General features: G+C 39.5%; 1 protein-coding gene across 5 annotated transcripts in view; it reads left to right on the top strand.

Moving 5' to 3' along the window:
- LOC113637856 (arf-GAP with Rho-GAP domain, ANK repeat and PH domain-containing protein 1) overlaps positions 1-11,951 on the top strand; it is a 66,030-nt gene that overhangs the window by 1,277 nt on the left and 52,802 nt on the right. For 4 of the 5 annotated variants that reach the window (XM_047820426.1, XM_047820425.1, XM_047820424.1 and 1 more), the window contains exon 2: positions 9,069-10,072. In XM_047820426.1, coding sequence (XP_047676382.1) covers positions 9,150-10,072 — 923 coding nt within the window. In that variant the 5' untranslated portion in view covers positions 9,069-9,149. Of the gene's footprint in view, positions 1-5,790; positions 5,866-9,068; positions 10,073-11,951 lie in introns of those variants that run through there. The other variant, XM_047820423.1, reaches the window with a different exon arrangement.

The following is an 11,951-nucleotide window of genomic DNA, read 5'->3' as shown; positions in this document are numbered from 1 at the left end:
TTTAGAACGAGTTAAAGGTGATATCTCATGATATGTCTGATAACTTTACATCTGTGGGTTTATTTAGTTAAAACTTTAAAAACCTCATTAGATTTTATTTAATACATTGGGAATTTTAGGAAAGAGTTTCACAACACCACATATTTGTTGTTTTGGAGAAGAAATGAGGAAACTTTCCATATTTATTTTTATTTATATTTTCCTGCTGGTTTTTTTCTTCATATGAAATAATAAACATGAATTAAGACTTGAGTATTTCTGATTTTGGTAGAATAGTCTTCAGGCAGTATTCAGCAGGTTAGATGCAGTATCGGTTGCATGTGGGAGTTTCTGAGTGTTTTTAAGTCACAGGTCCGGATGAGTGAGTGGAGATGATTGTTTTGATTGATTGATTAATTAATTAATTAATATTTATTATATTTAATTATTCATTGATTCTGTGGGTGTATTTGTGTGTGGTGGTGTGTGTGATATGTGTGTTTCTGCATGTGTGTATCAGTGTCTGTATGTGCTTGTTTCCTTGCACATGAGTGTCCCCTTGTACATGAGTGTGGTCCAAACGTGCGCGAGGGTGTTTGTGCACGTGATAGTGTAAATATGTGAGGGTGTCCATATGTGCCCGAGGGTGTCCATATGTGCATGAGGATGTCCATATGTGTGTGAGGGTGTCTGTATGTGTGCGTAAGTGTAGATATGTGAGTGTATCCATATGTGTGTAATGGGTGTACGTGCACATGTCCACATGTGTGCGAGGGTGTCTGTATGTGCGCAAGGGTGTTTGTATGTGAGTGTGTCTATATATGTGTTAGGGTGTCCATGCATGTGAGGGTGTATGTGCATGTGTCAGTGCACGTGTGTGTATATTTGTGCATGTGTATATATGTGAGTGCATCGCTGTGTCAGTGTGTGTACACACACGTGCGTAAACTCCAGCACAATCTGACATGACTATATCAGATTCTACACTTGTTTGTTTACCAGCCAATGTTTTCTCCTTTTTCAGAAAACCCCAGGCCTTCCTGGCGTAATGCCCCTTATCTTTGCTAATCTGTGTTTTAAAGTCTTTTTAATGTTCTACACAAAAAGCAGTGTATGACAGATTAATCATACATTTGTATTAGTAACTCTTTCACAGTGCCCAGAGGAAAAGCACTGCTGAGACTTATCAGTAATCAGTGTGTTTGATTCCTGCCATTTATCACTTCAGGAAGTTTACTGCATCAACATGTATTTTAATATTTAATTAAATAGCAGTGTATTTAATAAGTGAGACTATTTACAGATAAACAGGTTTATTTACTGTGAATCAGGACTACACCATGTTGTTTAACACACACTCAACTGGAATGTTGTGTCATTCCTTCAGTATCTAAAGATCAGGGCATTTTGTTTACTAAAAGTTCTCAGAAATGGAAATTCCAGCTTTGATTTGATTGGCTGGAAATCATTCCTCATGGCCTGGTTTAATGATTTATACTGCAGGTACATTTCTGCTTCCTGTAACTATTTAGGTAGGTTCTTTTTGTTATTATTGAAGACCTAGTGATCTCAAGTAACACAATTGTTTGTAATGATTGTATTCTCACATAATGGTCTATAAATAATAGGTGTTCTATACAGAGAGACATGGTCCTGGGAGAATTTACAAAACTTGTCTGTCACGTCTGTCAGCATGATGAAGCTTTTTTTTTTCTCCCCCCCATATAAAATTTAATAAATTGTCCTACAATTGTGTTGTCTTTGGAGATGGATTTAAGGAAAACTGCAGAAGGGTGTCAACAGTCATCAGGTGTGTGTGTGTGTGTGTGTGTGTGTGTGTGTGTGTGTGTGTGTGTGTGTGTAAGGTTTGCACAATTCTGTCTTTTACCACTCCATTAGATTGAATTAGTTTTAATTAGTTGTTAGTTTTAGTGTTAAGATTAGTTTTATGATTAGTATTAGGGTTAAGGTTAGTATTAGGGTTAGGGCTAGTTTTTAGTTTTAGGTTTAGTGTTAGGTTCAGCTTTATCTCAGAAATCAATGCAGAAGTTAATAAGTTCTTGTCACACATTCTGGTCTTGTGTACGTTTATACAGATGTACTGAGCAAAGATAAGAAGTGGTAGGAAAGACAAATCTTATCCTTTGCCCCAATATACTTCAAACCTATGACTAATTTTGGACACTATCTGGTATCTGTGTGTTTAATGATTATACTCCTATAACAGCAAGTGTCTCGAGTCTGAAGTTAGAGCGAGTTAGACAGTTTGAACGTTTTTGTGTGACACATGATACATGATAGTGCAATTGGATATGACTAGCTAATGACCAAACTGCTAACAGAATTAACATTTAAAATCAATTCTTACCAAAGATCTTCAGGTCTATCAGTGTCTCTGCATTCTAGTCTGTTCACTTTCTCTCTTTTTGACACCTGACCCATATATGTACAGTATATATTGGGAGGCTAAACATTTTCTTGAAGAGCTTCAAACGAGTGAGAATAAGAAATTGCAAGATGAAACAATGTCTATGATTCCATTGACTGGGTATATAATGCTCATGGAAAACTGGATCCACTGTGGATTTTGAGAGCTTGGCCTCTGGGTGTAAATGAGTGTGTATGGCAGTCTGTGATGGACTGGCATACCATCCAGGGTGTATTCCCGAGTTCAGCTCTGTATAGGTCACTACCCAGACCAGGAGAAAGTGTTTACTGAAGATGAATTAAAGAATGAAACATTAATGATTAGGGTTAAAGGCCTTCCAGACACCAGCAAGATTCTCTGACACAAGTGACATTAAAAGACCTTGCAAGTGTTCTGTCTTTACAAAAGTTTCCCCACTGATCAGCTCTTGTTACTGCAGGAACTGCAGTGTAGTGCAAAGCTTTTAGACTGACTTGACATTTTGGACCTTCTGTAGTCGAGTAAGCAAAATAAAACCCATTAGTTGCAAAGCTGAAGAAAGAATTTGGTCTGATAACATCCTGTTTCTCTGGTCTTTGCTTTAAAACTGTGTGCACTAAGTATATTAGTGAAATACACTGAATGTGGTTAAATTAGACATGAAATGTTCTCTACCTGATCTGCTAGTTGCTAATATAGTGATTAGTCATACCAATTAGTTTTTATTTATTTCTTTTTATTATATTATTTTCAGCTACATGGCCACATGACACACACATGATACTGCAGCCGTCTGCAGATCAGATGAAAACTACAACCCAGGGTTATCAAAGCTACTGTATTATTAACTTATATTAAATTTCTGGTTTCGCTCGTCTACTGTATCAAATTAGACCACAGGAAGTTGTTATAAATCATGTTAATCTGTTAGTGGAAGATTCGGGTATAGAAATTTAAATGGCTCTAGTAATTCTGCATAATAACATTTCTATTATCAGTGCACTGAGAAGGTCTGTGGAATTTTCTTTATAGCTAAAGCAGTCTTTGGTACAACAAGCTTGAGAAGCTCTGCTGTGGATGTTGCTCATGTTTGAGAAGTCTTTAGCAGGTTCTTAGCCTCGCTCCTTCAACCCTGTATGCTGAAGCTCGTTTAACAACAGATGTGGCACCACAACTGTTCTGCAACACCTTTCAGTTCACTTCATGTGAAAGCGTGAAGTATTTATTTCTTCAGTGTCGCGCCTTGACCAGTGCATCTCTGAACACTTTAGTCTAGTCGTTTTCTCAACTGTAGTAGATGACACTCTGAAGAAGTTGAGACTTTTCAGTAAAGTGCAGTAGATCTCTGGGTCTTCTGATCCTGGGTCGGTTTGTCCAGACCCAATTCCCAGCGTCTGGTAGACACTCAGTGCATTCCTGCCCAGACACACAGATCCTGAAGCATGGACAGGAGATCATGTCCTCCAGTTTATACACAAAAGATCGAACGGTGTTTGCACAGTGGACAGGACTAGCATTGCTTTATCCTTCACTCTGAATTCTATTTATAATTTCCTTAGTCTGCAGGAGGCCGTTTTTTTTTAGATGTGATGTAGTGGTGTCTAATTGTGCTGGCTGAAAATCGTCACCTTAAAACTGTGTGTAATAGTGAAATATAAGTGAAATACACTGAATGTGGTTAAATTAGCCATGAATCTTTTTCCACCTGACCTGCTGGTTGCTAATACAATGATTAGTCATACCAGTTAGTTGTTTTTATTACTTTTTGATTATATTATTTTCAGCCACATGAGCACATGACAAACACATGATCCCGCAGTCGACTCAGATGAAAAAAAAAATGTATTTACAGTGGTGGAAACTGCAACCCAGGATTATCAAAGCTACTGTATTTTTTTCGAGCTGAACACCGAGCAGCTCTACAAGCCTTGCAGGTCTTGTGCCTAAAGGCAATGCCCCTGTGTGCCAAGCACTGTTCATGACTAAACTTGAATGTTCATGGTTAGTAAGTCACCTTCAAAGAACATCCTTGATGATCTGAATACAAAATGTCCCTGTATACAGAGATGCTGGCTTTGAACAGAGGGTTGACTGAGGTGTAAAACTGGCTGGCAGTGGTTTGGATTAGTTGTTAGTACAGTAGAAGCTGTGAAGAGAACATTCAGCTGGTTTAATGCTTCAAAAACACTTTCACACTTATCTAAACGACTGGTTCTTGCTTGGTCAGCTGTGTAGTTCATGTTTCTGCATGCCTCAGTTTTTAGTGTCTGCAGTCATTTAAGATTTTAAGTTGAAGTTCTTTTTTGCGTTATCTAAAAACTGTGGTTTTTTCATAACTTCCCCTGGGTTTCAGAAGGTGCAGCTTCTGTTAGTTTACTAGAACTTAAGCTTCCATCATCTACTGGCTTGTACAGTATGCTGCAATAGTCTTAGGGATGTGTTAAGAAATGTGGTTAAGATGCTTTTAAAACTAATACGTCACACTTGCTTTTTAACATTTTGTTATTTTTGCAGCTAAACACCTTGATAGTCAGCACTCACTTTTCTCTAAAGAGCGGTCTGTTACATAATGGTTTTTTGTTGGTTAAACTGACCTACAAACCTTTTTTTTACATTTAATTTAGGTTGGAAAGGTAAAGTTTGGAAAAGTTAAATGTTTTTATCGACCCAATAATGAAGGACATCTAAAACAAAATTATTATTAAAAATTTTACAGTGCCAAGACATTTTTCATCACTGCACACAATCTTTGAGAGATGGGTTTGTGCTGCTTTACACATGGCTTTACTCAGCTCTATTGTACATGTTCCTTTGTCAGAGATGCACTGTGTTAGAATTGTGTTATATTAGCAGTAATTTACAGGATCCTGTAGTTATAGTCCTCTTTTGAGTACTTCTCTCTCTCACTCCCTCACGTGTGCTTCTTACAGGTCCAGTTCCTTAATTTTCAGAATGAGGAACTTTTTGTAAAGCAGCAAGAGGTCAAGAGGGAAATAAATGAGCTGTCATGTTTCTCAGATTGTTACACACAGCGATCCAGATAAACTCTTGCTGTGTGTTTAACTTTGCTTTACACCACATCAATTAGTCACATATCCACACATCTATACATGCTGGGAAATGATCATACTCCGCTTGTCAGTTTTCTTCACTTTGCGCTGTGTGCTGTTACAGGAGTGTGAGGTGATGATTTAGATTATTTTTAGTTTATTATTTACACAATGGATGTTCATGGTCTGGCACTTTGGAGTAACATTCAGCAGGTTTGATGAACTCTTACAAACTACTAACGGTACAACAGTGCAAACAAATATAAGTGCGTGTATTTTTATTTGTTAGTGTGAATGAATATTTTTTTACTTCCCACACTTTGCATGCCAATCGACCTCACTTCCTCTGAGAAGAAGCAGAACCCTGAACTGGAAAATCAACCTGATACCATATGATTAGGCTGGAGGAGCTGTAGAAAGTCCTATCAGGTAGAGTTTTGTTGTTTATGTATTTCTTTATACAGCATGTTGGACTTCTTGGAAAACCTGTTGTTGTTTTTGGGTTGTTATATGTGTATGTAGACACAACGCAACACCAAATTAGCATGATGCTTTTAAGATTCTGGAGAGAACTGAGTGTGGGCGGAGCTTCATATGAGCCCAGTTTATGTCAGAATAAGTTCAAGTCATTGACTCCATTACTTTGGCTTTTTTAGCACAGAACAGATGGCTGACATTGTAATGTTCTATTCTGAAAGGTTTGTTAAATAAATGAAGATGAAGATTGAAGTCCCACTTATTTGAGCTAGCTAACTGAGCTCATCTTACTGCTAGTCAGATGCAAGTGGACTTGGAGGTGTTTACAATTCCACATATTCATGTATTTCATATCTAACGGTATTTCAAATAAGAGTAAAAATACAGAGAACTTCATCCATTTCAGTCCAATTTCTTGGACATAACTTAGCAAAGTTATTATATTAACTACTCTTTTCCTGGACTTCTGTTCATTGTTTTTCTGAAATGGCCTTTGAGTTCTGGACTTGTTGCTAAACATTGTTGTGTTAGTTCTTCACACATCTTACCCACATCCTGAAGAGCGTTCTGCATTTCAGTACAAAGCTGACATTAAAGCTCAGACTATCGCTGGTTAAACCTGCTGTTGAGCTAACACTGACTTGCCCTGTTCCACTCATTTATTCATTCAATATAAGGCAAGATGTTTGAATGTTAAATTCTTATGTAACCTCCTGCTATACTCATGAAAACGTTGTGTGAAGAATTTACTGAATCTTAAACCCATGGTGTGGAGCACATTGATTAGTGGGGTATTTAAATATCTCCTCAAGTGTGTAATGTAATTTGTTCATGTAATGTAAATAATCTGGCTCTCATTAAGGAAATCCTTTAATCTACTCATGACATTTTATACCTTCTGTTGTGAGATTTATGTCTGGGTTTGCCTTGATTCTGACCGAGAGAGAAGGTGTAGACTGAATCAAGGTGTAGGTTGAGTCTGGCGCTGTGGTGAGTGTCAGTCCTCTGTTCTTCAAGGAAGTTGTCATGTTTTTGTGTGTTTGTTTCCATAAACCTCTCTGATGATAAAATCACACCCTTCAAGATGAAATTCTTTAGTTAAAGAAGTTCAAAGCAGAAACAGGAGCATGTTGAGAAATGCCATCAAAGGGAAAATGTAAAGAACCTTCCTGAATTCTTGACATTAGAAGAAGACTTTTGTCACATATACATTGAACATACAGTGACCGAACTTACGTACAGTGAAATACTTTCTTCTAATACCCAGCTGGAAATTGGAAATTGGATTTGGAATTAAAAATTTGGAAATTGGGGTCAGAGCTCAGGGTCAGTCATGATGCAGCATAGCGGGAGAAGATGGGGTTAAGGTCCTTGATCATGGGCCCAGTGGTGGTGGCTTGGCAGTGCTAAGGTCTGAACCCCGAAGTTTTGATAAACTTGATTTGATAAATCTAGAGCCTTAGGTACTCAATGCAGAAGAAAAAGGTGTTAAATGTTGGCATGTTATTAAACAGTGGTTAGAGTCAGGCGATGTGGAGGTGCATGTGGTTTGGGAGGAAACCAGACTTCAGTGGTCAAGAGATCTGTGTGTGTGGGTGTGTGTGTGTGTGTGTGTTCTCTTCCTGTTGTGGCACGCTAATGCTGTTTTACACATCAAACCAAAAAGCCTTTCACATTTACTAAAATTTCCAGACAATAAGTCGCTCCAGAGTTAATGACATATCTCAACATTCGGTCTGATTGAACAGGACATCACACACGGCTCATTAATGCACACGTCACCTACAGTTTACACAATGATTCAATTAGACTGTGACTGAAATATTTCTTGAATTGAGTTGAAATGTCTGCTGGCTTTACTGAACCTCTCTAAATCATGATGATTAAAATATAAAGCAGAAAATACTGAACAGCTTTTAATGAAATTTCTCTCGATTTCCTCTAACAGGAAAAGATCAACAATGACGTCTGATTCTTCTTCAGCACGCAATCTGTCACTTCAAGGCATCTCTGTTGCCATTTATTTTATTGCTCTTATCCGGGAAGATTTGTGGAGGGGTAGCAAGGAAAGGAAATAAGGAAGTCCAGATTCAGAAATGAGAAACGCCCATGATGTGTATAAACTCTATTTATAACCACCGGGAGGTGAATTACAAACAGAAGACACTTTTTCCATCATGGCTGCACACAACAGACAGACAAGAAGCTGAAATGTTTGATCTCCTCAGTAGTACTAGATCTTAGAAATAACAGATTTAGAAATAGTAAAAAATAGCACTAGTTTGCAGTAAATGAAGACCCCTGTTTTATATCACTTCCTGTCATGTGATCAAACATCAAGTTGTTTAAATATTTTTTTCAGTCTGTGGTTTTCTTGAAGACAGCATGAGGCCTCCATCACAAAATGGCTATAAATGGAAGTTTGTGTGTGTCGGGGTGTGTGTGTCGGGGTGTGTGTCGGGGTGTGTGTGTCGGGGTGTGTGTGTCGGGGTGTGTGTGTCGGGGTGTGTGTGTCGGGGTGTGAGAGTGTGAGCGTGTGTGAGTGAAAAAGGTTGGAAGGAGCATTTTTTTTGTAGAATGCAAAGTAATAGCATGACTGTTTATGTTTATTAATTAACATTAACTTTGTGGAAAATGGGTGAAATGAATAAGATCCTAAAGCATTATTTATAATTTTATTATTTTCCATTGTTTTTAATTGATGAGCTGATTAATGTAAGTAGTAAGTTAGCTAGGATTGATTAGCTAGGCTAGTTTGAGTAATTGCCACCATCTAGCGCTTTATAATCTTTTATTATAATATTAGTTTATATAATTTTGGATATAAAACAGTGGGACGTGAGTGAAAGCTTAGGTCTGGATTTTTGAGGGATTTTCTGCCTTGTGAAATCACCTGAAGTTTAGAAAAGTTTGACAATGATGGCTGGCCTTCAGAATTTTTTCTCAATGCTTTTAAAATGTTAAAATAAAGGGAAATTGTTGGTTAAAACAACTCTGGTTTTTATTGAACACCTTGAACTGTCTGATGATGTCACTGCATTGTGATGATAAAGTAGCAGTGGATGATGTTCTGGTTATTATTGATATTAGTATTTAATACCAAGCTGCATTTGTAGACATAACTGATGAAGTTGTATTTTCTGTATTGTCCACAGATGATTATCTTCAGACGATGACCTAAACCGGTCCTTGCTGGAACAGAGACCCTACGTGTTGTACAGTATTATTCGGAGGCCATGTTGTCTCCTTCAGCAGAAGACTTGCAGTCTATCCATGAATGGCTCGGGGGGATCCACCTTGAGCAGTACAGTCCATCCTTCCAGGAGGCAGGTCTCAGAACTGTGTGGGAATGCCGGGAGCTGACGGCCTGTCAACTGGAGCGCATGGGTGTTTCTTTGCCGGGCCACCAGAAGCGCATCCTAGTGAGCCTGCAGAAGCTCTTACCTTCAGAACGAGTGATAAGTGGGGAGGAAGAAGAGGAGGGACAAAGGCCCGTTCCAAGGGTAAGGACGAAATTCCGTGCTTCTACAGGGGCTAACACGGGGCTAGCGGAGTCAAACTGCTCACGAACTGGTGAATCACAAGATCAGAAGCAGAACCTACCCACTAATAATCCTGTGGCTCATAAGAAAGTTCTGCCCCCAATCCCACCTCGGGTGACTCAGAATTGTCCTCCGGTGCGGTTTTCGACAGTTTCCGTTACTGGGAAGATGACCACCGGGGATTGCGCGACTGAATCTTTGACCAAGGCGACTCACCCAAGACCGGTGCTCTCTTCACTTTCTGTTCCAGTTCGGTCACAGCCACAGAACCTGCCTGTTGTTCCGAGGCGGCAAACTGCAGATCGGAAACCATCTCCTGTCTCACCGTTACCGGTCTCACCATCACATGCCTCTCCTTCCTCCTCCTCCACCTCCTCCTCCACATCATCATCATCATCATCAGCAGCAGTAGAACAGTTCCACCTTTATGAACAGTGTTCTTCACCAGAATTGGGCATTCCTCCTCTCCCTCCAAAATCATATGCTGTAGTGACCCCCAGAGGGCCTAAAGTCAACCTGCCCCCCCGCCCCCCACGCAGACCCCCCATTCCTCCCCGCACCACCACGGCACCCACCAATAAGACCACACCTTTTCCCAGGAGCCCGTCCATGCTCAGGTAAGCGAGTTAGCCGATCGGCTTATCGCTTTGTCTTTTCTAGTTTTCTAATAAAAGAAACAAATTGTTTCTATGCAAACCACAATTATCTCCGAGGACATTTGTACATTTGTGGTCACAGATGAATAAATATGTGTGCTAGTTTCAGCTTTGCAGTTCTGCATCTCTCATCTGCATCTGTTTTGTCCATTTCCTTCTTTCTGATTGGTGGTCTGAGGTGTCGTCGCATGATTGTCACAATCTAATGAATCACAGGTTTAAAATAGACTTTAATTCTGTGTGTGTGTGTGTGGGTGTGTGTGTGTTTCGTCAATGAATTTGTGTTTCGTTGGCCAATTTGCTGATGCCACCTGTTGGTACTCTGAAGTAATTACAGGAAGGGTTGTTTAAAATCGAACCTGAAGCTTCAGCGCATCGTCCTGGCTGATTGCTAATTCTGCCTACCTGTATTATAATAGACTGCTTTTTTGGTTTTGTACAAATCCTTTAAGCGGTAATGTGTGTCTGACTCAGTGTGACTTCACTGGACACTCTGAAGTGACTATATCCGTTGTGTAATCTGAGGCCAGAAAGCAGTAATGAGGAAGAAGAAGCTTTTGTTTTTGACACGTACAGTATGGATTTCAGTACAGTGAATCATTATTAACATATATACTTTATGTCCCACAAAAATGTGCTGGGGCTTGAACCCTGATCAATCACCCAGAGCCTTCAACACATGAGCTAGGCAATTTGATTTTATTTAGAAGTGGAGCAGATTTGGTGTAAGAGCTCTGAATGTGCTGTGTTTCCTGTTCTTACAGACAGTTTCACACATTATTGTCTGTTTTGAATAAAAAGCTGCAGTTTGGATTGTGTACCACAAGGTGGTGGAGTTATACTGCAGACTGTGAAAGGATTAGGTTTCCGTGTGTGTGTGTGTGTGTGTGTGTGTGTGTGTGTGTGTGTGCGTTTGTGTTTTTACGTGTACGTACTCTGCCACTTCCTCATATCAGTCTGTGATGTGCTCAGTAGTTCTTTATAACACCCTTTTTAACACACACACACACACATAAACACACACACACTCACGACTCATCACTTAACGTGAAGTTCTTCCTGTCTATTAGATTCTGATTTAAAAGCACACACTTCCCCCGACTGACACACACACACACACACACACACACACACACACACACACACAATCACACTACGGACAGTTTAGTGATGCCAAACAGCCTAAAGAGCATTTAGGAAGGAAGAAACCCTGAGGAACGAGGAGAACATGGAGATCCACACACACACACACGTTGGAGGCAGGACTCGAACCCCCAACCCTGGAGGTGCGAGGCAAATGTGCTCCACTAACTCCAAGAACATGAGATCAGAAATATATTAAGTAATATAACCTTGCTAATGCCTGGTTACTGGCTTGTTCTTTCATCCTTATGATTTTCCACTGTAACAAATGTGAAAACCTGACTCCTCAGACCCCGAAACAGTGGAGTAACACTAATAACAAAACAAATAAATAATAATAATAATAATAATAAAACTAAAAATACCAAAAAACAGGGAGTATATTCATGTAAGTGCCAAATTAAAGAGATTTGTAGTGTTTAGTGTAGTGTTCACGGTGTGGGTGTGTGTGTGTGTGCGCGCGCGTGTGTGTGTGTGTATTCTATTTCAGCTCTTCCTGAAGTCTTTGTGTATTGTTTCACCGCGTTTCCTTTTGGTTCTGCAGTTAAGGGAAAGAGGGAAGGAGTGAGCGTTCTGTACTCAGTGTGAAGAGGAAAAACAGGTCCAGGGTCAGACCTGTGTGTGTGTTTGTGTGTGTGTTTGTGTGTGTGTGTGTGTGTGTGTGTGTGTGTGTGCTTGTTTGCTGGCCTATTTAAGG

The sequence above is a fragment of the Tachysurus fulvidraco genome, chromosome 11 (assembly GCF_022655615.1).
Source record: "Tachysurus fulvidraco isolate hzauxx_2018 chromosome 11, HZAU_PFXX_2.0, whole genome shotgun sequence".
NCBI classification, from domain to species: Eukaryota; Metazoa; Chordata; class Actinopteri; order Siluriformes; family Bagridae; genus Tachysurus; species Tachysurus fulvidraco.
This window is presented reverse-complemented; position numbering and strand designations above follow the sequence as displayed.